Genomic DNA, 25249 nt, shown 5'->3' on the forward strand with positions numbered 1-25249 from the left:
AAAACTTACTTTTGCTCATTTTTGTTTGTTTCATCTTCATGGAGAAGGGTTTCTTCTTCACTTTCTTCTTCAATAATACTTAACATTTTGATGGCTGTCTTCAACGCTTTCATTCAACCATTTTGAAAAAACAAATCAACAAATTTCACTCATTGCTGTCAACAAATTAGAATAATTTTCTCAAAAAACAATAATTCTTCCAATAAAGAATATCTTTATAGCCATTCCCCTGCAATCATAAACAACAAATTTTATAAATCAATTTAAATCTCAACAAATATCACTAATCAATTTAAATTTTACCAAATTCACCGAAAAAAATACTTAAAATTTTTAACTTAGTCCGATCACATTCAGTCTTTCTATTCAAGAAACTTTCTCATTACTTCAGAGAGATATCCATTAGTAGTCAGAGAGGTTACCACACTTGTATTCCTTCCCACGCCTAAAAAAAGATTGCAAAAGTTTTTGATTTAAGAAGGTGGACTTAAGTTATTTTAATCTCAATATTTCAAAATGTAAATCATTTAAAAAGGAAATTTATCTTTTTTAATTTAGATGGTTACTGAATACACCTATCACAGCCTTAACGACACGAAGAGACTGGTGATGAAAGGTAAATTCTGCTTGACGACGGCATCGTCATCGAGCTCTTTTGTGAAAAATGTAAGATACCCTTGCATTGAAGCGATAAAGGAACGTCAATATACTGGAATGAGCATCACTGAAGACCTTACGCCTGATTTGCATAAGAAAGTGCACCAATTGTCTATCGAAGCTAAAGAATTGAATGCAACAAAATCTCCAACATCAGGAATATATCACGTCCGTGGTAATTCAAAAAACGGGTTCAGTATCAAGATGGTGCCACTAGAAAAAATCATCGATGACGAAATCACCAACAGAGAAGAATGTCTCCTTCTCCGAAAACCTAACAGAGACAAACATCATCAAAGAATAGGGGCAAAGACCGCTCCAAAACAAGTAATAAAAGATATGAAGATTCTTTATACAAATCCAGATCAGTTAACATCGTTTAAGAAAAAAGAATTACAGTCCATGGCCCGGGAAGAAAAGCCGCATATAATTGCAATCTGCGAAGCTAAGAAAAAAGCAGGTGCCTTGAAGGAGTTACATGAATATGAATTCGATGACTACAAAATTGATAGCCAAGTTAACCTAGATACAGATCAAGGGCGTGACATTGTCATATTTGTCCATATCTCCATTAAACACTTGGTAATCGATGTCAAGCCTCCAGTGACTTTCAATGAAGTTTGCATGATTGAAGTACAACTATCAGGAAAAGATTTGCTCGCTGTTGTATGCATTTATCGAAGCCCAACTAGATCTACGTCCTCTAACGAAAACAACAACAACCTAAACTTATTGATCAAGTCCATTGCATTAAACAAGAAATGTTCGCACAAATGTTTGTACCGTGATTTCAACTTTCCAACAATCAATTGGGAAAACTGGACCACCCCGCATCTGGAGGATAGCAAAGAAGAGAAATTCTTAATTGCTTTGAGAGACGCATATCTCCATCAACATGTTAATGAACCAACTCAATGTAGAGGAACTGATGACCCATCCCTCATCGACTTGATCTTAACAGGCGAAGAAAACCAAATTAGGAATCTCGACTACCTAAGACCACTAGAAAAAAGTGACCATAGTTCGTTGGCTTTCAATTTCGTTTGCTACGCATACTCCAAACCTACGCAAACAAGGTTCATCTATGCTTCAGCCAATTTCAAATTAATGAAAAATGACCCGACGTTGAGGGAATGGAAAGAAGGTTTCAAAAATGCATCCGTGAAAAAATCAGTGGAAGATCTTTGGGAATCGTTCAAGAAAGTTGTCATTGATCTCGCAGAAATCGATTTGTCCCTTTGAAAGAAGTTAGGTTAACATCCTACAAAAACAGTTTTGCAGCGTCTTTACCAATGAGCCCCCAGGAACGATTCCCGACTTTCCTACACGAACGGAGATTCAAGTTGAGAACATCATCATAACAGAAGATATGATGAAAAAACAGATAAAATTCCTGGACGTGAGTAAATCCTTCGGTCCGGATGATATACACCCGAAAATGTTAGTTGAACTGATTGACCATCTAGGCCGAACCCCTGACTATCATCATGAACAAGACCTTGTCTGAGGGAACAATACCAAAAGATTGGAAGATGGCACATGTGACTCCAATCTATAAAAACAAGGGTGCCCGAAACCTTGCGATAAATTATAGACCTGTTAGTTTGACTTCATTAGTCTGTAAGTTAATGGAATCATTTATAAGAAAGCACATTATGAAGCATCTAACTGACGAAAAGCTTCTAACCAACAAGCAATACGGTTTCATTAGTCGCAGCTCCACCGTCACACAACTCCTAAATTATTTGGACAAGTGTTCTGACTGACAGAAAACAATTGTATAAGGTTAACCAAACTCGATCTAAGACGGATGATGTTATCAGTGGTATTCCCCAAGGAAGTGTTTTGGGAACACTTCTCTTCGTTATCTACATCAACGACCTCCCTGACAATGTGCCGTCTTCGATTCTCCTATTTGCTGACGACAAGTCACAAGTCACTTCGATTGAGGACTCATTGGTTATCCAACAAGACATACACAAGCTTGAAAAGTGGTCAAATGATTGGCTATTAAGATTTCACCCAGATAAGTGCCACGTTCTCACTCTCGGTAAATATTGGAATATTGTCCATGCGCACCCTTATTCACTTAGAGGTGAACAACTTGAACATGTTTTTGTTGAAAAAGATCTCGGTGTTCTGATAGACTCTGACTTATCCTTCGAAGAACATATATCAAAACAAGTGAAAAAAGCAAATTCCATTCTAGGAGTCATCAGAAGAGGTTTCGAAGACCTAAGTCTTAAAACTTTCTTCACTCTGTACACAAACTTTGTCCTGCCTCATCTCGAGTATGCCCAATCTGTATGGTCACCAAAACTACGTAAGGACCACATCAACTTAATTGAGGGCGTTCAACGACGTGCCACTAGGATGGTCAGAAGGTTAAGTAATCTACCATACGAGCAGCGCCTACGAAAACTTGACTTGCCTTCTCTCGAATTCAGAAGACATTCCGGAGACATGGTTCAGATCTACAAACACTTGCACTTCTACGATAAGGATAAGTTTATTCGCAGGGTGCGTCCATCTCGAATTCACAATTACGAACTGATACCAAACTTTGCAGACGATGGTGTCCAGACCAAGTCGTTTTATTATCGATGTGTGACAGCATGGGACCTTCTACCAAAAGAGACTGTTAACGCTACTAGCATCAAAGTGTTCAAGAAAGAACTAACCAAGGCAAATCCATTGCGCTACGAATCAAGATCTTTGTAATTGTAGATGATCGGTTTAGAGGCCCTTGTGTGCCTGGACTGTAAGTTTGATTTAATTGTAGCCGTGCGGCGAGAACAAATATTCCTTGTAAATTGATTACCAGTCCCCAAAAAGGCCGACCGCGCCGCTATGGGTTGATAGGTGTATACACCAACCAAGTTTGATAGACTCTGTCATGTAGAAGGAACAAAAATTCAAGAAAATGCAACGATTTTAAGTTGAAATTAGAAAAACTTGGTCAATTGAAAAAAAAAACACCCTTCGATAGAATACATAACTAGATAATATTTTTTTTTTTTTTTAGTCTCAAAAATCAATTTTCAACTAAGATTCCAGACTAAATTATGTTTGGGTCACAAAATTGAAAATGAAAAAAATTTGTATTATCAACTATAAAAATTAAATCCAGCATAACATATTACATATTAGTTAAGATAAAAATTCTCCCTCCAAACGATGAACGATCGATAGGTCCGATCTTTCGAACAGATAAGCTGAAAAAAGGGGAAATAGAACTTCTATATATCGCAGAAATCTATTTACCTGTGCAAAGCATAATGGACCTATAGACGTCTTATAATAAAAACACCAAGCAGTTTTATTAACTCTCTGCGAGATACCAAAACTCATTTTTTTTTCAATAATATTTGTTACACATTATTTTAATATCATTATAAACAAGTTTAGATTGAGACCTCCCTTCGTTAATCTTCACTATTTTCTCTTTCGTTTAGGCCTTCTAGCTATGTTACACTTTTTTATAAGAACAAACTTTATAAGAATATAAGCCTTTGATGGCCGAAATACAAAGAACAAAGCAAAGAACATCTTAAGGTTTTGCGGACTCCAAAACACCCGATTTCTTAGGAAAAATGGTCAAAAAAACTCACAAAATGAACAAATTTACAGCATGTTAAGAAAATTTTCTACATAACACAAAGAACATCCAAAGGCTGCAAAAATGTTTAACGTTCTTATAAAATAAGAAGTTAATCTTAAGTTAATCTTCGCGTGCACTTTTTTTCGCGAATTGAGAATCCAAAATTTTTGCGTGGAAAAAATTTCGCGAATCGGCTACTTATTCTGCTAATTTTTGGTCTGACAGGGTTTTGGCCAGAACTCAGCTGGCACACAACGTTGTTTCAACGTCCATTTAACGTTATATGGACGTTGGGAACATTAGATGGACGTTGAAACAACGTTGTGTGCCAGCTGGGAATCCTGATTATAAATGTCTCGCGAGGATTTTCGCGAAAAAGGCCAAAATTCGCAAAAATAAATCCACGCCAGATTTAATCCACTTAAGGAATTGTAGCTTTTTAACCAACAACCTCTTAAATAGTGGCTGGAATGGTCATATGCTAATTATTCTGTAAAGGCAATTTGACAACAACTTATATATCTGCATCTACTAATATTTTGAAACACAACGTTTTTTGCTGCACTGTAAGGGTGCGATTCTAAAAGCCACTTTTTTCGCCGCACATACCGTTAGTTGGTAAACCCACTGACTCCTCCCCCCCGGGTTCAGCCTATTAGATTAGTTTAAAGCTCTTTTTTTTTCCTTTCTTATTCGATTTTCAGATCGTTCATCTATTTTGATGAAATTATTGTTGAGTTTTATCATTTTATTGCGTAAAATATTCTAATCAAAACTAAGGATGTCTAATTAAGGTGGTTTACAGCAAATCAAAATCATTTTTTAAAGTCGCTAACCTGGACTGGAAACTAGTGTGCAAGCTAGGCAATCAAATTCTGCAATTCTTTTAACATCAATTTCAATCCCTCAAATGCCCCGACATCCCCACCACCCACATAAATATAGATACAGTACACTTTAGTAACACCTCAAAACTTTCCCGAAAAGCTCTATGAACAACTAACCTTTAATACACATCAGCCTTCGATCAACCTTGCTCAGTATTGTATTAACACAAGTCAAAAAAAACAAAACTTCTGAAAACATATGAATTTCTCTTTTTAGCAGTGTTTATTTCCCAAAATAAATAGCCTAATTACCTAACACCATAGCTCATTATGATCGAATAAAGAGCGACGAATTAACAGGATAATAGAGAATCGATAGGGGATCGAATTGAAGCCTAAATTTCTTATTCAGCCTTTTTTCCTCTTTTATGCAAAAACATGAATGTTACTCACTGACTGGCTGTTTCTGACCCAATGAAGAAAAAATCATGAAACGCGTCGGCTCTTCAGTAACGGAGCTACACGTTTTTTATATAAGCACACATACTATAAGGCTTCGCTAGCCAAAATGCTAAAAACAAGTTAAGAACATTATAAGGCTTTGTTGGCTTAAAAACACCCTATTTCTTAGGAAAATGGACAAAAATATCCACAAAATTGTCAAAATAATAACATATTAAGAACATTTTCAGGCTTAAAACTCAAAAAATTAAGAACATCCGAACGCTTCAAAAATTTTGGATGTTCTTATAAAAATCAAACACGAAAATCTTATTTGTTCGAATAATAGAGAGAATCGAATTATAGAAAGTATTTTTTAGGGCGGGGTCTTGAAACAAGTTCATCTGTAATAAAGCTTTGGGTAGTGTGCAAATGATTCAAAGTTTTTCAAGAATTTTTGATAGCTTTTCTTTCCAATAATAGAAATTTAAATTTTGCTAAAAGAATTTTTTACCAAAAGAAAATGTGAATTAGCATTAATAAATTTAATATCCATTCTTGAACACAGTCCCGGGGGAGGGGGTACTAACCTTTGCCAACCGACGGGGGTGTTCCGCTAAGGTTCGAAAAATGAAGGTTTGAAAATCTTCCTAAAATTTGCAAAAAAAGTGACCGAAAGGGAGTAAAATTCTATAATTTTCCACTTCTTTCCAAAATCTTCTACATTTTGCCGAATTTCCCTCAAAAAGATACCCTATGAGAGACTAGTTCTTCTATTTTGTTGTTTTTGCGACACATGGAGGTAAAAAAGGTACCCTGGTCAGCAGCAGCACATCGCCATACCGCTTTTTGCCCGAGTAACCCCCGGGACAGAGTCTGATATAATCAAAGCCTACAATTTAATTTTCTTTGTTCAAGATGAGGCCTTAAAAACTTTCATTGATTATTTATTCTAAGTCAATGTTAACGTTCACTACACAAGTTGGCCTCCAGAAATACAATTCAGCCCCTAATTCATAAAACTGATAACCAATACATCAAATTATTAACTTTTTTTGTATAGGAGAGATCGCTATTGATCAATATTTCAAGAATATTTAACAATTTATGCATTACAGTATGTGGCCCCCAAAACGGCGATCAAATTTGAAATTTCTCTCAAATCTAGAGGAAAAGAGATTTTACAAAAATTTTTGCTGCATGAAAACCTTTAACATCTCTACTTTATTTCCTGGAAGTTCTTTTTCAAAATTTTCAATTTCAACAATATTTTTCAATCGCTTAAAGATGGGTAGCTTTTTTCTAATGGCCCCCAAAAACGGGGGTTTGAAATTTTAGCGATTTCTCGAGATATCTTTAAGATATGAATACACAATTTTGACCATAGTTTTGAAATATGATTTAGAGGGTTTTGGGCATAAATTTATTTGATAAAATTTTTACAGTATACCCCTGGTTGTCAAAATGCAGGTTTGGGGCCCCCAAAACGGAGGTGTAGTTAAAATCAAATTATTAAGCCCAGTTGTAATAGGGGGGGAAACTATGAACATATTTGTGTTTTCCCTTAAATTTACGACCTGATGGATGTAAAATTTATGATTTTTATGAAATATTTCAAGATTTTCGATATTGCAAAGTCCAAACTGAAAAATTAGAAATTTTCAAAATGACAATTTTGATTTAACAACGTCTTAAACAAGTTTTTGAAAACAAATCTCTTTTGAAAATAGTTCCATTCATGTATGGAATAAGCTGTGAAAATTTTAGAAAAAAGGCTTAACTGAAACTGAAAATATTAAGCTTTAAAGATATTTTTCTCCTATATTTTGCAAAAAAATGACAGAATTTGCCGTTTTTGCTGATTCAGCGAAAATTTTATATATAATGTTAATTTTTTGTTATAAACTATTAACTCTAGGTGATAGGAATAGAATTCCAAGATTTTTTGCTTTTTCTCATATTTAGGATTTTCCGTTTTGTCAATGCTAATTCTAGGGTTCCAAAATACTGGTTGACCTACAAGATGCTATATCTTTTACCCAGCCTCTAAAGTCACAGATGTATTTGCATTTTCTGAACGGCATTAGGTGTAGAAAGTTTCCTATATCCCGTTTTCATAACTTATTTTCAATATCCAAGGTGCTAGAGTGAGTTATATGCAATTTTTATCTAATTTTGGTGTTAAAATATTTCCTTTAGACGCAAATATGTTATTTTGAATCTGTCTCAAACCATCAAAAACATGCTCATTTTTTAGTATAACCATCATTCTTTCTAAATAAATAAAAATCGTTTAATTCTGATAAATCTACAAGTCAGAATCTTCATTTTAATGAAAACCTCCGTTTTGGGGGCCGTCTCCGTTTTGGGGGCCATATACTGTACGCGTTAGTGAGTTTATGTATGTGTGTTTTTCGACGAAGACGGTTAACTTCTGATTTGACCAGATCCTGACTGACCAAGAATGATGGTAAATCAGCACTTTTACCGTCCTCGATTTTGCGGGTCAGAACTGTTTTTTCTAAATTGCTTCAGGCACTCCACCTTCTTCAAAAGTGCAGATACATAAGGCATTGGGCTTTTCCAGAAAAAAACCGTACACCCCCTGTTGAAGAGCACCAACCTTTTGTGAATTACCCCCTTGGAATTCCAGGCAATTTTAGGATCATACCCCTCTGGAATTCCGAATTTTTACAGATTTTCATTCGTTACCCCCATGGAATTCCACTTATTTTTGACGGAGTTTTGTCTACTACTATGGAATTCCACTGCATTTCTAACCGTACCCCCCTTGGAATGGAAATGGACTCCTCAACAGGGGGTGCACGGTTTTTTTCTGGAAAAGCCCATTGCATTTTAGCTGAGAATGGAGTAGTTTTGAGCCTACGTCAGTTCTTGGAGGGTGACGGACTTTACTGAACTAGATCTACATTATTCGCAAGAGTTTAAAGGATATTAAGTCAAAAGATTAAGATTGATCACCAGAAACAATAGGCCTGATATAAAAAACATGTGTCTGATATGAAACGGGAAAAACTTAAAACCTTTAGGAATTTGTCAGAGAGATAAATTTTAAAATATTTCGAGCAAAACTTACTTGGACGTTCTTCATGTAGTTCTTCATCATCCGAGACGTTGAGAAAGCAAAAGCAAATTCATTATTGTCTATTGATTTTTCTTTGATAGGGATAAAAAACAATATTAAAGTGACAGTTTGATTGTTTAAAAAAACTTTAAAAAAAAAGTTTATTAAAATATAATTTTCTCACAGAGAAAAAAAGGGATCAAAAAAGGGGCAGAATTTTTTACCAATTTTGTTTAATGTGATTTTTAGTTGTCGAATTATTATATACTTTTTTTCACAATTGAAATTTTGAATTTTTTGGTAAATAAGAAGAAACTTAACACTTTACTTCCAATCTTATGATGACAAGCTTTCCCTTTTAACAATTATTAAAAATTCAAATAAGCATAAATTCCGACATCAAAACCTTCTGTTTTTATATTAATCGGTAAAAATAACATATTAATAACATTCTATGATTTGAGAAATCGAAAGATAACAAAACATAACAAGATTCTTAGAAAATGACACTCCTAAACTTCATTTAACATTCTGAAAAACCACAAGTTGAATACAGTGTTTTCGCCCACAGAATATAGGTCAACTTTTTATGTTTATCATTTTCGTGTTTTGCACACGTTTTTATTCATGACTAGCCTAGTTAACTAAGCCCGTATTCAGAAGGCTAGGACACACAGCTAATATCAATATAGCGTTTTCGGCGCTTTAAAGCTTTTTTATATTTACGGATTTTAAGTTTGCCTTGGAATACTGTTATTCAGTCACAACTTACCATCAGATTTATCCTGGTGACTGAAGCAAACTAACTTAGATTTCTAAGCTAATTCATGGCTTCATTCAAAGCTTAAGAAACAAAGAACCTCTCAGAAGAACTAAAAAAATACCCAAGGAAAAGCTGATTTTAAGCCCTTTTTGGTAAGGTATGCTAGCACATACAATGAACTCTCGCTAATTCGAGCTTCTATTATTCCAATCTTTCTATAATTCGAACTAATTCACAGTTCCCGTCGGAAAGATCCTCCGTAAAATGCTTTCTATGATTCGAGTCTTTCCGTAGTTCAAACAAATTAGATCCCCCTTTCGAGTTCAAAAAACGAGATTCAACGATAGTGCACATATACACAGGGGGGGGGGGTACTCGATTTCTAAACGACGGCATCTGCCGCCAAAAAATGGCTTTCAAAATCGGGCCCTTATAGTGCAGCCCTTGAGCAGTGAAAAGATATCCTTACAGTGCATTTACCGAACTTTTCTGACCCTTACAGTGTAGTTTGATTTCATATCTTATTTTGGCGAAGCCAGCTGAAAATGAACCTAGGATGTCGACACAATGTACAAAACAAATCAAAATCGGTTTGAGTCAAAACTATAAAGATACATCAGATTTTTACTGTTAGACTTGCAATTCAGCAGTCCCCAAACACACCCTTGTAGCTAAAAGAAAACCCTTACAGTGCACTCTATCAAAAGTAAACCCTTACAGTGCATTTCGAGGGTCTCGAAAAACCTACTGTTAACAGCGGCACATGCCGTGGGTCGGACCATATGAGTGCTCTCCCGGGACATCAACCCCTGGTAACGATAACGTGATCTTGCCGGTGGTTAGGTGGTACTGCTTAAAATTAAGTTTTGAGCCCTCTTAAGGTCATCTATACTAAATTTCATGTTTTATCACCATCTGAAGTATTCTTACGTCTTTGTGTGCTACTAAACTTTATTTTACTAGCTGTGAACAAAACAAGCAAGGATGCTTTAGCTAAGCGGATATATTCAGAGCAGAGCGTACTTGCTGTAAAGACCACAGGTAAGCCGAACAAAAAAGTTTTCGATGGCGTCGATAGTATTGTGTGTCAGGTGCGTTTAAAAAGTTGTATGTATAAAATGAATATAACTATAATTGAATAGAAAAAAGGTAGCTTTTCGTTTTTAGTCAATAATTTCCAGTAAAAATTGTAACTACCTTAAGGGAAGAAATTTTGGCGTGGATTTAATTTGACGGATGCATGAAAAAGATTTTCGTAGAGGATTTAATTTAGCGGATCAGGGAAAAAGCTAGTTTTAGCGGGAAATTAATTTGGCGGATTTCAGTCTAATCCACCAAATTTTCTTCCCACGCCAAAATTTCTTTCCTTAAGGTAGGTATCAGTTGACTCTCGCTAATTCGAACTGGAACGGGGAAGAAGAAGATTTTCTCCTTGAGGGGAGCTGGGAGTTCGAATTATAGAAAGATTCGAACAATACAAGTTCGAAATAGCGAGAGTCTACTGTATTATTTACGTGTAGCAGTCTGTTCACTGTCGTCATTTAAGTTCCGTCGATCGCATCATAGAAAAAAAAAGTAAAAATGTCTGTAATTGTAAAATTTTCGTCATTTTTCGTCATCTATTGATGTAAACGATAATTTGTCGTTTTACTTTTCGAAGTTGTCGTGTTATTTGTCGTTATTTTTCGTGTCGTTGTCTTCGAATCAGTCGGTGGTTGTTGGGTAGTCGTAGACATTGTCGTACGTCGGGTCGTTCTCATGGTCGAATTAGTAGGAGGAGTAACAGTAATGGTCATACCTTTGCATTTGTCCGTGTTGACATTTTGTGGCCAATCACACGATTTAATGTCCGGATTATAGTAAAGGCCTGGCGGACAGGGTCGGGGTCCAATCGACAGACCGTTTGAACAAGTGTAATATCTAAAGGTGAAATAGTAAATAGAATATAACAAAATTTCCCGAAAAAAACTGCTTCAGCCACTTTTTAGAGAACCTTTTATGCATAAAATCAGAAAAAACTAATGAAGCAATTTCGTGCAAAGTCCAAAAAACCCCACTTTTAGGCTCTTTTTAGCCCAAATTTACCCCCAAATTCTTTTTTCGAAAATCGGACTCAGTCACTTTTTGGGAATCACCATTTTGCATCACTGCAGAAAGAATCTAATGAGCCAATCCCGAGAAAAGCTGGTAACGGACGAACGGACTGACGGACGAACATCGGTTAATTTAAAGGACCTCCACCCACCGGGGTAGGTCCGAAAAGTTCTCGCTCTTAGTATGTAGTTTTGTTATTGGGTGACTTGATTCTATTTGTGCTTTGAAACGAGAGAAATCTTTCCAAAAAATATCCTCAAGAATATGCGTAGAATTGGTCTACTTGGTATGTTCAAATGGTTCTATACGAATGGAAAAAACTATCTTTTGGCCTTTCCACTATCAAGATGTACTCCCGATAATCAAGCGTCACTAGTCTAGAAAGTTTTTTCAAGCTCTTTGAAAGATAAATAGAAGACAACATTCGATACACCTTTTCAACCGTAGCCGCCAATTGCCGCGCGGGCATTTTTTGTCCGCTTTATCCCACTAAAACCGTCACAGTCCTTTTTTCGCACATATAGACAATAGAAAAATGTGTCAAAAAAGGATTGGATCAAGTTTAGGGGTATACTTGAATAATTAAGTGATACGCGATCGACTACGGTCGAAAAGGCGTATTTGCAAAAGAAATCGCTTCATCTTCATAATCGAATGATTCATCCTTCCATAATGACAAAACCTTCTATTGTGGAGTCTCCATAAATCGAACACCCAAGAGGAACAATTTTGTTCGATCTAAGGAAATTTTGAGATATGGAGTAAGGTTTATAGGGCATTGTTAACTGACAGGACTATAAATCGATTTACAGAAGAAATCGCCTTTCCATAATCGAACGATTCTTCCATATAGATTTCTATAGGGGAATTGGGCTATTCCAGAAACAATTTGTACCCCCTATGTTGAAGAGATCCTTTTTTTTAAACGTGACCCCCCCGGATTTCTCCCATTTCTTTGGACTACCCTGGATTTTCGACCTCGTTATACTGACCACCCTGGATTTTCGACCCAATTTTACTGACCACCCTGGATTTTATCATTCAAAAAACTAGACCACTTTATGGATTTTTTTATTTTCCAGACCACGCTGGACGTCACACCTCCTCAACATAGGGGGTACAGACTATTTCTGATGTCGGAATAGCCTATTTCTGATTTGCACGAAATCTTTTCTTGACACACTCACCTTGAGCACGATTGAGGATCAGCGATATCACCATCGGGGAAAGTAAGTTTACAAACATCTCTGGTGTCTGGTGCTGGAATCGTTTCTGGAAGCCACGGATCTGAAGGATTAGAGGGAGAATTTACAGCACTATTAGAGGGAGAATTTACAGCACTATCGGAGAACTATTAGACGCTCGGTACCTTAAGGGAACTTATTTTGGCGAGAACTAATTTTGACGAGTGGCAAAAACCCTGAAAACTTTTAATTTTGGCGAGAACTTATTTTGGCAATTGATGAGTTTTTTTTAATTTTGGCGGGAACTAATTTTGGCAAATGACAGCATAAATATGTTCTATTTTGCCTTATTTGAAGCTTTTTTTGTGAACTCAAGAAGTTATTTAGACAAAATACCAAAAAAATTAATTTTGGCGAGAATTTTTTTGGCGAATTTTGTTTAAACGCCGAATTCGCCAAAATAAGTTCCCTTAAGATAATTCAAAGAAGAGCAACTTCTTATGATTAGCCTTAAAAATACCCCTAAATGAAAAAGATAAACTAGATGTTAAAAGATATTTCAAATTTTTTTATTCGCTGTAATGTCAGGTAAAAGAATTGGATTTTCATCAATGTGAACACTTTTGGCAATGCAATAAATTACTATCAAAACTCATTCATTACAATTCTCTAAAAACAGCATACAAAGTTCAAGAAATTGACACTTAGGTTAACCATGGTCACTTTCTACAATGGGCCATTCCATTTTATATCCATAAAGGGGTTGCTGGACAAACATTTGCAGGAGTTAATCTAAGAAGAATTTCGAAGGGGTCTAAATATGTGTTTTTTTATTTTTCCAGGGTGTAAAAAGATATTCTAAAATTTCTAGGGGGTAAGACTGATTTAAGGTGTTCACCATCACATTTAAGGTATGGCAAAATGTTTCTTTGAAATTTCGTCATTTTCCAGGAGATATCCACACATCTTCAAGAATTTTTTTTACTTGAAACAGTCCATCCCGTGTGGATTTTTAATGGAGCAGCCCAATGCTAGATTCAATGATATACTAACCTGGGACGGACCTTCCACCAATAAAACAAGTGGCCTGCTCCTCTTTTACACAACCCAAAGTTTCAGGATGAAAATGCTCGTCTGCGGCACAAGCAAGCCATGTCGCCGTCTTGGCGTCGAGAGGTCCTTCGCAGACAACATAAGAACGACAAATGACAGGGAACGCAAACACCCCGTTATCTCGGTATTCGCAAAATTTATCGGCAAGTCTTTTGATGCGATCTTCTGTACTTTCGGTTGTCTGGCCTGTATTTTGATTGGTCTGGTCTGTATTTTGATTAGTCTGGTCTGTATTTTGTGAACCGGATCCATCGGTTGTGGTGCTGTTGTTATTGGCGATTGTGTCTGTCGTGCGATTGGTTGTAGATGTTGTCACTGTTGTACGATTGGTTGCTGGTGTCGTTTGGACCTCTTTCTCATTTGTCTTCATGGTTGTCGTGGTTTTCACTGTTCAGATGAAAATATTAAATCAATTTGATTTAAACACAAAATGATATTAATGAAAAAAGGAAATACGGCCAATCTTCCAACTAGTTGAAGGTGCAATACACTCCCCTTCAATTTTACACACATAAATTTTTTGCAGCCCACGCTTCCGAATAGGATAATTACTAAAAATGACATTTTACGTACATGAGGTGTATTAAAAAATCAATTGTGTTAAAGGTTTCATTTTTACATAAGTGTTTCCGTTTCATACCAGACACATATTTCATATCAGGACAGTCTCTGCCTATTGTTACATTATGCTAATATGCATCCTTTTTGTCTTTTTGACCAATCTTGCTCCACATCCATGTCAATCCAATGTGAAAAAACTTGGGAATTGAAATTGATGAGTAAGCAGACAATATCACTCTTATTTAAAAACAAAACCTTTAATTTCCACAAACTCGAACTATGTTTAAAAAGATCTTGAAGTATTTTGGTAAACTCGAACAATGTTTAAATAGATCTTGAAGTATTTTGGCAAACTCGGACTATGTTTAAAAAGATCTTGAAGCATTTTGGCAAACTCGAAAATTATGTTTAAAAAGATCTTGAGCCATTTTGGCAAACTCGAACTATGTTTAAAAAGATCTTGAAGTATTTTAGCAACAATACTTTGGGTGTATTTGTAGCTAATTCGAAAACTTTAAGGAGCGATAACCAACCGCCAAAGACGTCAGCGTTAAAAACCCGCTCTTTCTTATGTTCCGTTCAGTTCAAAGATAGCCGGTGGATTCCGTGAAAACATGCGAAGCTGTCTAAAAGTCCTAGATAACAGGGCTATCAACGTAAAATATCGACTCTATCTCTAAAAAAAAAGAAAGCAGGCGGTTAGACTGACGACTGAAGTTTTAGATTCTTATAAAGTGAACCAAGAAAACTGGCACACAACGTTGTTTCAACGTTTATCTAATGTTCACAACGTCCATATAACGCTAGTTAAACATTGAAACAACATTGTGTTTAAGATTCTTATAAAGTGAACCAAGAAAACTGGCACACAACGTTGTTTCAACGTTTATCTAATGTTCACAACGTCCATATAACGCTAGTTTAACATTGAAACAACATTGTGTTTAAGATTCTTATAAAGTGAACCAAGAAAACTGGCACACAACGTTGTTTCAACGTTTATCTAATGTTCACAACGTCCATATAACGCTAGTTTAACATTGAAACAACATTGTGTTTAAGATTCTTATAAAGTGAACCAAGAAAACTGGCACACAACGTTGTTTCAACGTTTATCTAATGTTCACAACGTCCATATAACGTTAGTTGAACATTGAAACAACATTGTGTTTAAGATTCTTATAAAGTGAACCAAGAAAACTGGCACACAACGTTGTTTCAACGTTTATCTGATGTTCACAACGTCCAAATAACGCTAGTTGAACATTGAAACAACATTGTGTTTAAGATTCTTATAAAGTGAACCAAGAAAACTGGCACACAACGTTGTTTCAACGTTTATCTAATGTTCACAACGTCCATATAACGTTAGTTGAACATTGAAACAACATTGTGTTTAAGATTCTTATAAAGTGAACCAAGAAAACTGGAACACAACGTTGTTTCAACGTTTATCTAATGTTCACAACGTCCATATAACGTTAGTTGAACATTGAAACAACATTGTGTTTAAGATTCTTATAAAGTGAACCAAGAAAGGACTCTAACAAAAACCTGTAGTATTTGGTTGACGCTTGACATCACGTCGTCTTCGTCTTCGTTTGGTGCCGGCATCGGCCTCCGCCTCCTCGATAGCACGAATAGCCATCATTCGAAATGTACATTTGAAATTGTTGTCGATTTTATTACAATTCGCGTCTTTCTCGGGTGGCTGTGGTTCTGAAAAATATAAGAATATGACGTATTTTACTCACCTTTAGCAGCCTAACCAATTTAGCCCAACCCGCATAGACTTAAACAAATTCAAAACGTAGCTTTCTACAATTTCTTTATGCAAAAGTCCCTTGAAATCACGACTCGTAATCAAAAGCGTCATGCTAGACCTTGCTAGTCAGTGTTTCATGAAACCAACTTCACCTGAAGTGGTCAAAGGTGTCAGCGTCTCAAACCAGGGATTCGTGGTTCGAATCCCCGCTCCTTCAAATGTTCCGTTCAGTTCAGAGATAGCCGAGCAGGCTAGCTGTGGATCCCGTGAAAACAACCGAATGTCTAAAAGTCCTATATTACTGGGCTATCCAAGTAAAATATCGTGACTCTACCATAGATTTATAAAGCCCGAAGGGCTAGATATCTTGCTTTTGCTGAAAAGTGTGCCGAGGTTAGGTAAGAAATCCCACCTAAGTCACGTGACATTACAATATAATTTCAGCGCTTGACCAATCAGAAGCTTCGTGGGTTTTGGAAAACAATAGCAGCAATATCTTTTGCGATATTCACTTTTTTTTGCTTGGAAGAGCTTAAAGCACTACATCTAGCCCTTCGGGCTTTATAAATCTATGGACTCTACCTGTTTCTCAATGCTGAAAGACAAAGGAAAATAAGAGTGGCGCCCTTCCCTTCCTTCGGAGATATAGCTATCGAAAGAGAAGCCTTTGGGTCGCCTCCGACTGTGGCCGCAAGACTTACTTACTATTGTTGTAGTGTAAAAAAAACATTGACATTAGATTACCGTTGGAATTGAGTCGAAACACATAACTCCCTATGTCAATAAAAGGATTCAAGCCTCCTTCTTCATCACTGTAATATTCGACAGCTTGTGGAGTATTGTCCAACAAATTGTTGAAACGATCTGTTCCAAAATTAGGACGATTTGCCGGCGTATCATTTTGGACAACCTCTCCAAGATCTCTGGCAATACCAACCTGAAAATTGAAAAGTTCTGTAGTCAAAACCTTTGATTGAAAAATATAGAGAGAAGTCATTATGTTGACTTCCAAAAAGGACAATGCATTGACCTGAGACAGTCAATTTTATGCCCATAGCGAGTACGTATTTGTATTTTTGAGGACGGCAGTTTTGAACCGTAAAATTGAGGACGGTAAAATACTGATTTACAGTCGTCTTAAGTCAGACAACATTTAGATAAATCAGAAGCTAACTGCCTCCGTCACTGAAGTAGTATCTACGGCTAATTTCAAAATGTATTGTCGTAGAGGGTCTGTTGTCATTGTCTTTTCTCATCTGAGATTTTTCAAACCGACCGCTGAGACGGAGTGTTGGTGAGAGAGGGGAGACGATAAGAGTTGTGTTGCTATTTATAAATCATACTTCGTCGCAGAGGTTTCCGTACGGGAATATTTGTATCAAACAAACAATGCACACATAGTGTACTACGAAACAATAAACAAGAGATACAGAGTAATAGATCTTATCGGAGTTTTTGATTTTTCTAAAAAAGCGATGTATTTTGGCGATTCGAGGTGTTACAATAGAATTTTTAAAGAGAAATAAAAACTCCGATAAGATCCATCACTCTGTACCAGGGTGTATCTCACGTTTATCAAAAAACTCCAATAAGGTATATTCCGTACAAGCGGGGGAGTAACCGGGAGAATTAGGAAGTTCAACTTAGTAAAAGTCAACCGTAAAAACTTACGGCAGCGATACAGTTACGACCATCGGGTAATGTGACTCGATTCGTGTCCAAAGATCGGTGATAGAATTGCACGAATGTTTGGCCATCAAAAAGAATCAAATACGTTTGGAAGGTGTTCAATCGACCATTCTAAAATGAAAATATAACAATATGCTATCAATGCCTTACCATACCACGAATTTCTTAATCTCCGAGCAGATTCTGATACTCCTCGCATGACACGTATTCACACTAAAGTCCATGGTCAGGTTAAATCGACACATTTGCCATATCCCTCTATAGCAGAGCGTGCTATGCGCAGAAAGGATGATCTTTTATGAGATTAAGTTTTTCCCCAGTTTTTCACAAGAACAAGTAGTTAAATTTGCAGTCTTCAACGCCTAAACAAACGAAATAATAATTCAAGCCTCAGAGTACAGAAATAGCAAAAACAATGAGAAAAGAAGAACAAACGAGGTCACAGCCAATAAATTTTACTGCTTTTTGTTCTTTGTATTTTTAACCAGGAGCACACTATGATAGCTCATCAAATGGAAAAGTGGTCAATAATCTTCCCATTGAGGAAATTATAATTTATTAAGCGTAAACAAACTAATTATCATCAGGAAAAAACATTCTTAAGATCGGAAACGAGATAAAGTTCTACCCATATTTCGTTTAAGTTTTTGCATCCTAGTACAGTTTACCGATATTTGATCATTAGAAAAAGGACAGAGCACCGAAAAAAAAAGTAAAAGTGCCGTTTCACGTCTTTTCGTCTTTTTGAACCGTATTCAAATTTCCAGCTGGTTGAAAGTTGTTCTGAAATTTCCAAGGGCGGTAAAAGATTGATTTTTGTTCGTCCGCCTTCACTTGACAGAATTTTTCTAAGGGGAGAGAATCCATTTACCAGCGTTTTTCGTAATTGTTGTCATTTTTTGCAGGGGATATCCGTACAATTTCAAGACTTCTTTTAGGCTTGGAAAAGTCCGCTCTGTATAGATATTAAGTAGTCCCCATTGTTTTTAGGCAATATTCCTTAGATGATAAATTTTATAACCATTATTGATACTTTCCCAAACAAAATATTTTAAAAGTAAATCTTCGTACATTGAAAACACCCGCAGTAGCGGAACCAGAGGAGTTCATAAGAAGTCGAAGACACTTAAAGACTCAAGGAATTTAATCACCTTGGTAATGGCTTAAAAAAGATTTTAAAGCAAAAGGCCTACTGATAATTTCCCAAAACAAAATTTTAAAAGCAAATCTTCTTACATTGAAAACACCCGCAGTAGCGGAACCAGAGGATCTCATTCTTAACCACGTGATAACGAGAATTCGTGAAGCTCTAAGAAACTCTGCTTCATTTTGTCCATTCAACACTTTCGCTTCTTGTAAATCGACGAAGATGAGCCTTCTACTGTCAGCATTTTCAACTAAAAAAGAGTACAAAAGTACATGATTGCTTGAGCTTGTGAATGAAGATTTCGTTCGGATGACGATGTTCAAAACATGGCCATCATGTAAGAATTGTGACAGCAACAGTGAACCGTTACTCATATACATTCTTATGTATCCGGTGGAGTATCCAGCGATAATACAGGACACCGTATGAATGAAGATTGATGATATGATATGATATGAGCCCTCCTCATCGGGAGCGGGTGCTACTACTTACGAAGTAGGAACTCCTTCTTTTTTAAAGGGACATAAAAGTACTGACGAAATTTGTAAACAAACCGTATGCAGCAGGATACAAAATCAAAACAAATGTCACATGTCAAAATAAAAAATGAAAATAAATATAGCTCATTTTGATTGTTTCAATTGTTTTACAAGTTCGTTCTGGACACATGATTTTAATTGTGGTTCGCGCAATGTTTACTACTTTTATATCCCTTTAATAATATAAGGCATTGTATGAATGAACCTTTATGATAAGATATGATATGACCCCTCCCCGTCGAGAGCAGTTGCTTTATTTACGAAGTAGGAACCTTTTAATTTGGAACGCTCAACACTGTCCAGACTCTGCTACGTCTGTGCACGCAACGCACAGATGCCATGGTGCATAGTGACGACACTCGAACTACGTGGGAAAGCATAGTGCTCGTCGAGTGCGTCAATAAATCATGGAGTGATGGAATCAAAGATATTTTTTTTAACTAGATATAGAAAAGAGGCGCATCTCTAAAAACTTGTGCTCGCGCGGCGCTGAAAAAGCAAAGAAAGTTTTTCTTTTTTCTTAGTTAAAAATGCTGTCCAAGCAAGTTGTAGTGGTAGGAGATACGTTGAATGATGTCCTTTAAGTGTTTTGTACTAAGGTTTTATTGAGCATTCATTCGAGTATCCATTAATGTGACACACAAAAAAAAAGCAAAAATTCACATTGATAGTACGAGCGTACAAAGAGAGAACCAATAAAACTTTAGGTTGGTTGGTTGTCCAAGGATACCACATCCGAGCAATTAGCGAGTTTATGTATCGGAGGATATCGATGGCGACGGTAAATTGAGGTCGACGCGAAACAAAGTCGATAGAGGATGTACGGCTCTATATCGCTTTTGCTCACCTAAACAGACGACAGTATTTTGGTGTTTTTTTACGGTCGTCGAGCAAAGGGGCCTGCATGTCACCTTTGCTTTATACCGTCTCCTTCCATTTATCTCAAATCCATTAACTCGCTATTACCTTCTGGGTGTTTCCCAACAGTTTTCTGAAACGTTCCATAACTGATACCGCTGCTTACTCATGAATACACTTTCGCTAAGGGGAAGCGATAATATGTGTAACGTCGCTTCCTGTCTGACGCGCCTTATGTTAATGATACATCCGAGAGCAATAGACTCTTGCGATTTTTCAAAAAGTCTACCTTATAATCTACCGTTATCTCCTGTTAAAAACCACTAAATCATTCAGGAGGAAGGAACCAAAAATAAGGGTTGCGAAGCGATCCAGACTCCACCTTTTCAATTCGCAAGTTGCTAGCAAAATAAGAGCAAAAGCAAAATAATAATCATGAGTATTAGTGCAATTATCTCTACTTTTAGCTTTTTTTATAAATTTGATAACATTTTATTTTGAACGTTTTACTTGTATATGCACTGATGATGTTTTTTAATAAAACGAAAAGCTTATGCTGAAAAATATTTGTTGAAATGTTTTTTGAATAATAATTAATTTTCTGGCTATTTTATTACAACAAAATAATAATATCTTTTGCATTCTCATTTTTATAATTCTTAGTTTAGACGGAAGAACAATTTTGTAAAAATTGCCGTCGAATAAATGTTAAATAGATAAATAAATAAATAAATAAATAAATAAGAGACACTCGGAAAGGAGAAAGGAACCAAAACAAAGAATAGAATGAAAAAATACATAAGGGTTAGCTCTCGTCTACTCTTTAACTTATATTTCTGTTATTTTTTCCATCGATGAGTCCGACTGTTGGATGCGTTTCAAAAAGATGATAGTTGAAACCCTTCCTTCTGCCCATTGTGGAAACTATGCCAAGTCCACGCCGAATTGTTATTTGTTTAAACTGAGGTCTACGCCAAAAAAAGTTCTACAAGCTTGCGAAATTGCAGGGAGGTTTTGGGGTTTGGGTTTTCGAAAGCCCTGGCATATTTTATCTTCTCAAGTCATAAGTTTTAATGAATGTTGACATCCTGGATTTGATATTTCTATATACCCAGCTGGCACACAACGTTGTTTCAACGTTTATCTAACGTTCACAACGTCCATATAACGTTAGATGAACGTTGAAACAACGTTGTGTGCCAGCTATATATGTAATAAAATTCACTGTACCCCTATTACTACGTTGAACAGAGATAAAGAGATATGTGAAGGAAGAAAACCTGAAAGTTGGAAATATCCATAAATATCTTATTTAAAACACTAGATAGAGCCCTAACTTCAGCAAATCCGCCATCTTCAATCAGTGCCCTAACATATTAGCACTTTTGGCTAATTTACCATTTTTCGAAAATTGAAGTTCGAGCTACAATGTCAATTTCGGGCCTTCAACTTGATTTCAACGATTATTTCGATCTGGGAGGGATTTATTGGTTTCTAGGCTATATTTCAAGCCCTACTGGACCATTTTTGAACTTTTGGATCCTCAGATCCTAAGGTCGTTAAAAGCAGGGGGGGGTCACTTGGTCAATTTCAGACATCATGCCTGTTTTTGGGGTGGTGGTCAATCTTTCAAAATGTTAAAAAGCAGTTAGTACAGATGTGTACTAACTGCCAAAGGGGTGGTGTCTGAGAAAAGTTCAAGAAAAAAAACTGTACTAACTGCATTTCCTAGGAAGCTCTGACTACCAGATCTTCTTTCCAAAGGCTTAATATGCGCTTTTTTGTTTGAAATCTGTTCTTGGTTAGCTCTAATTTTGCTTCTGTTTTTCTGTGTCGTGCCGTTCTTTTAGAATCGTTGATGTTTACATAATCCGTTTTCGCTATAGAAACGGGGAAAATTTCCCGATTTTGCAGACAAAGATGGTAGATGAGGAGCGATGTTGAATTTGTTGATCAGTGTTGATTGCTGGAATGTTTTTATTTCCAGATGTTTTCAGATATTTTTATGAATGTGCTGGAATTTGTAATTATCTACAGTTTTACACTGTTTGATATATGATAAGGATAAGATTTAGTCTAACCTACATTAACCTTTATAGTTAACTTTTATAATTCTAGACTAGAAAACTAATACATAATTATGACTAAATGTCCACACTGCAAGAAGACATTTGAATATGGTGGAATTAATCAGACGAATTTAAAATCAAATATAAAGGAAATTATTTGTAAACTTAATGTCCAGAGATCCTGTTGACAGACCCTTTTTCAATGTCTAATACGGATTATCCTGCCCGTTGTTACCTGTTTTTTCATTAAACCCCCATTATTTTGCCTAGGAGCCGATTTTAGGGGGTGGTACCCAAAAAATAGAATTCAAAAACAGTTAGTACAAGTGTACTAACTGTCAATGGTGGTGGTCAAAAAAAAAATCGTCAAAAATCAGTTAGTCCGGATGATTTCTTGTACTAACTGCTTGCCCCCCCCCCCCTGTTAAAAGCGTTAAAACTCAGAGTTAAAACTCTACCCTTCGAACCTACTTTAGAGCACTTACAAATCGATTGTGGTTTCAAAACACCCCGGTGGAAGTCACAATTTAGCTTGCTTATTCTTGAAATTCTGAAGTCATTGCAGTGTCAAAAACAGTGAAAACAAAGGTTTCTACTGTGACCTACTGTGACCTACTGTGACCTACTTTTAGCAAAGATGGCGGATTATTTTGCTTCAGCTGCCGTTGCTTGGGAAATACAGAGTAGCTCTATCTAGTGTTTTATATAAGACATCTTTGGAAATGTCCCTATATAAAGAAAAACGTAACTTTTATTGCGCTTTTTCGAAATATTATATAATGTCAAAGAGGAAACGGTTAAAAACTTACGTAGAAATGTGTGTACAGTTCCTTGCATATACAAAACCCAGTACGGTGCGATAAAGTTGCCAGGGAAACGATCGGTCAACGTACAAGTCGTACTGTCGGCTTCTTGTGCCGCTTCATCGCCGATAGAAATGAAGCCGTTGTAATGAATCTGAGAAAAAATAGAAAATGCATTTGATAGGTAAGCCAACAAAAGTATATTTTTTCATTGGTAGTTGGCAGTCCCGGGAAAGGATTTAATTGAATTGAGGAAAATTATTGCTGAAGAAAACGCGAACCCTCGTCCCTTAAGGACCATATTAGAAAGAGGCAACTGTGTTACTTTCTCAGCTTGTTCCAGCTTTTCTCCAATATTGACTTTTAGCCCAAACCTAACATTGTTATCAGTAGCGTGTTGGCAAGGGAGCAACTGCCCCCCCCCTCCCAGCGGTCAATTTTCTGGGGGTGCTGAAAGACAGGGGCGCATAAGGAGCCTTTATTACTAATTTCGGCACCCTTCTGAACTTTTTACACATCTTAGAATTGGCAGTTTTCAGCCAAAAGAGAGAAGATACCCGAAACTTTTCGAAAATTGCCTCCAGAGTTAGTCCCAATTTCATTTGACCCACCACGCTACTGATTTTTCTCACTGGGTGTTTCTAAGAGTAAACTCAGTCAGAAAAAATTTTGACTTCTAAGACAGATTGAAATTAAATGCGTGCGTATAAGGAAATTGCAAAGACTACAATCATGGTCAAAATCTATTGAGAATTTAGCTTATTTCCTCATTTTTCGAAATTTGGAGTTCGGGCGAGAAAGTCGATTTTGGAATCTCTTAAATCTAATCGGATATTTCAATTTGGCACGGGTTTATAGACTTCCAGGCTATATTCTGAGCCTTATTGGACCGTTTTTCATCTTTTGGATCCTCAGATCCTAAGGTCGTAAGTTTTAAGTCCAGCGTTAAAACTCAGAGTTAAAACTCTACCCTTTCAACCTAACTTAGAGCACTTCCAAACACAGGGAGAACACACACGGGCAACACAAATTTGTGCGAGTTAAGGAAATTTCTAGATATATTGAGTAAGCTTCATAAGGCATTGTTAGCTAAAGGGAACAAAAAATATGTTCGAATTAAGGAGATGAGTTAACCCTTTAACTGCCGTTCGTATTGACTTACTCGAACGTTGCTAACAACTCCACCGTCTTCACTATCAAGTGCATTATCATTCAAAAAGTTCTGATTAAAAAACTTAAATCCAGTCAGAACAGGTCTTCCAAAAGCAGATCCTAAGTTCGCATTGACCGAATTCCTAACAAAAGCAGTACTACCAGTGGTAGGCGTATTAGTTTTGAAATCCAGCGTTGGTCCGAACATGTTGGTGTCACTGCCATCTTCGTTTAAGAAAACCAGATCTGGAACACTGAGAACATTTGTGGTGATTGCCAAAACGAGTAAGAGATACTTCATGATTTTAGAAGTCATTTTTCGCTTTTTTTCTCACTAAAAAAGTAATATGTGATATTAGCGAGGTTAAGAGGATAAACACCCCTATGTCACAGACCCGCTGGGACTCCAGCCCCACTGGAAAATTTGGCAAAAATTTCGTCCCCGGTAGGAAAATACCCTGGAATTTTAGCCCCACTGGGAAATTGACTTATATTTCATCCCCACTCGAAATTAAATGTTTAAAAATTGCACTCCAAAACCATCCTCTCCACTAGATTTCAATAGGAAATTTTATCCCCACTGAGGAAAAAAGTTCCAACGGGGCTGTGAGACAGGGGTGTAGGTTAAGCATCTGGCTATTTACGTAGTTGCCGGCTCTATGATGACGGTAGGTTATTTTCCAGCTAACGGGCTGAAAGGCCCGATATACACGTTTTGTTTTATAAGAACTAACAATATAAGAACATAAGGCTTCGATGGCCGAAATGTTAAGAACAAGTTAAGAACATTTTAAGGCTTTGCCGACTCTAAAACAGCCGGTTTCTTAGGAAATGGGCAAAAATACTCAAAAAACTATGAAAATAAGAACATGTTAACAACATTTTAGGCTTAAAACTCAAA

At 36.5% G+C, this 25249-nt stretch overlaps 2 protein-coding genes across 2 annotated transcripts in view; both read right to left on the reverse strand.

The window, feature by feature from the left end:
* Positions 1-136, reverse strand: part of LOC136810708 (voltage-dependent calcium channel type A subunit alpha-1-like) — a 120433-nt gene extending 120297 nt beyond the window's left edge. The window contains exon 1 of the mRNA XM_067067301.1: positions 10-136. Coding sequence (XP_066923402.1) covers positions 10-113 — 104 coding nt within the window. The 5' untranslated portion in view covers positions 114-136. The remainder of the gene's footprint in view (positions 1-9) is intronic.
* Positions 137-10962: 10826 nt separating this feature from the next.
* On the reverse strand, positions 10963-24671 carry LOC136810741 (uncharacterized). Its single transcript, XM_067067342.1, has 10 exons — positions 24359-24671; positions 23203-23350; positions 19017-19177; positions 18852-18905; positions 17763-17891; positions 16836-17028; positions 15881-16045; positions 13706-14152; positions 12656-12755; positions 10963-11294 (listed from the first exon to the last, which is right to left on the reverse strand). Exons 1-10 carry the CDS (start codon positions 24662-24664, stop codon positions 10994-10996), a joined length of 2004 nt encoding a protein of 667 aa, XP_066923443.1. The 5' UTR covers positions 24665-24671; the 3' UTR covers positions 10963-10993.
* Between the last annotated feature and the right edge of the window lie 578 nt (positions 24672-25249).

The sequence above is a fragment of the Clytia hemisphaerica genome, unplaced genomic scaffold, assembly GCF_902728285.1.
Source record: "Clytia hemisphaerica strain Z4C2 unplaced genomic scaffold, Clytia hemisphaerica genome assembly, whole genome shotgun sequence".
NCBI lineage: Eukaryota > Metazoa > Cnidaria > Hydrozoa > Leptothecata > Clytiidae > Clytia > Clytia hemisphaerica.

What these genes read in the sequence shown, in the direction of transcription:
- LOC136810741 (XM_067067342.1), bottom strand. Translation starts at nt 24,664, where the DNA reads ATGACTTCTAAAATCATGAAGTATCTCTTACTCGTTTTGGCAATCACC. An exon ending in GAGTTGTTAGCAACGTTCGA is followed by an intron (nt 23,351 to 24,358) that starts GTAAGTCAATAC and finishes ATTTTTTCTCAG; the next exon opens with ATTCATTACAACGGCTTCAT. An exon ending in CTACTGCGGGTGTTTTCAAT is followed by an intron (nt 17,892 to 18,851) that starts GTACGAAGATTT and finishes TTTTCATTTTAG; the next exon opens with AATGGTCGATTGAACACCTT.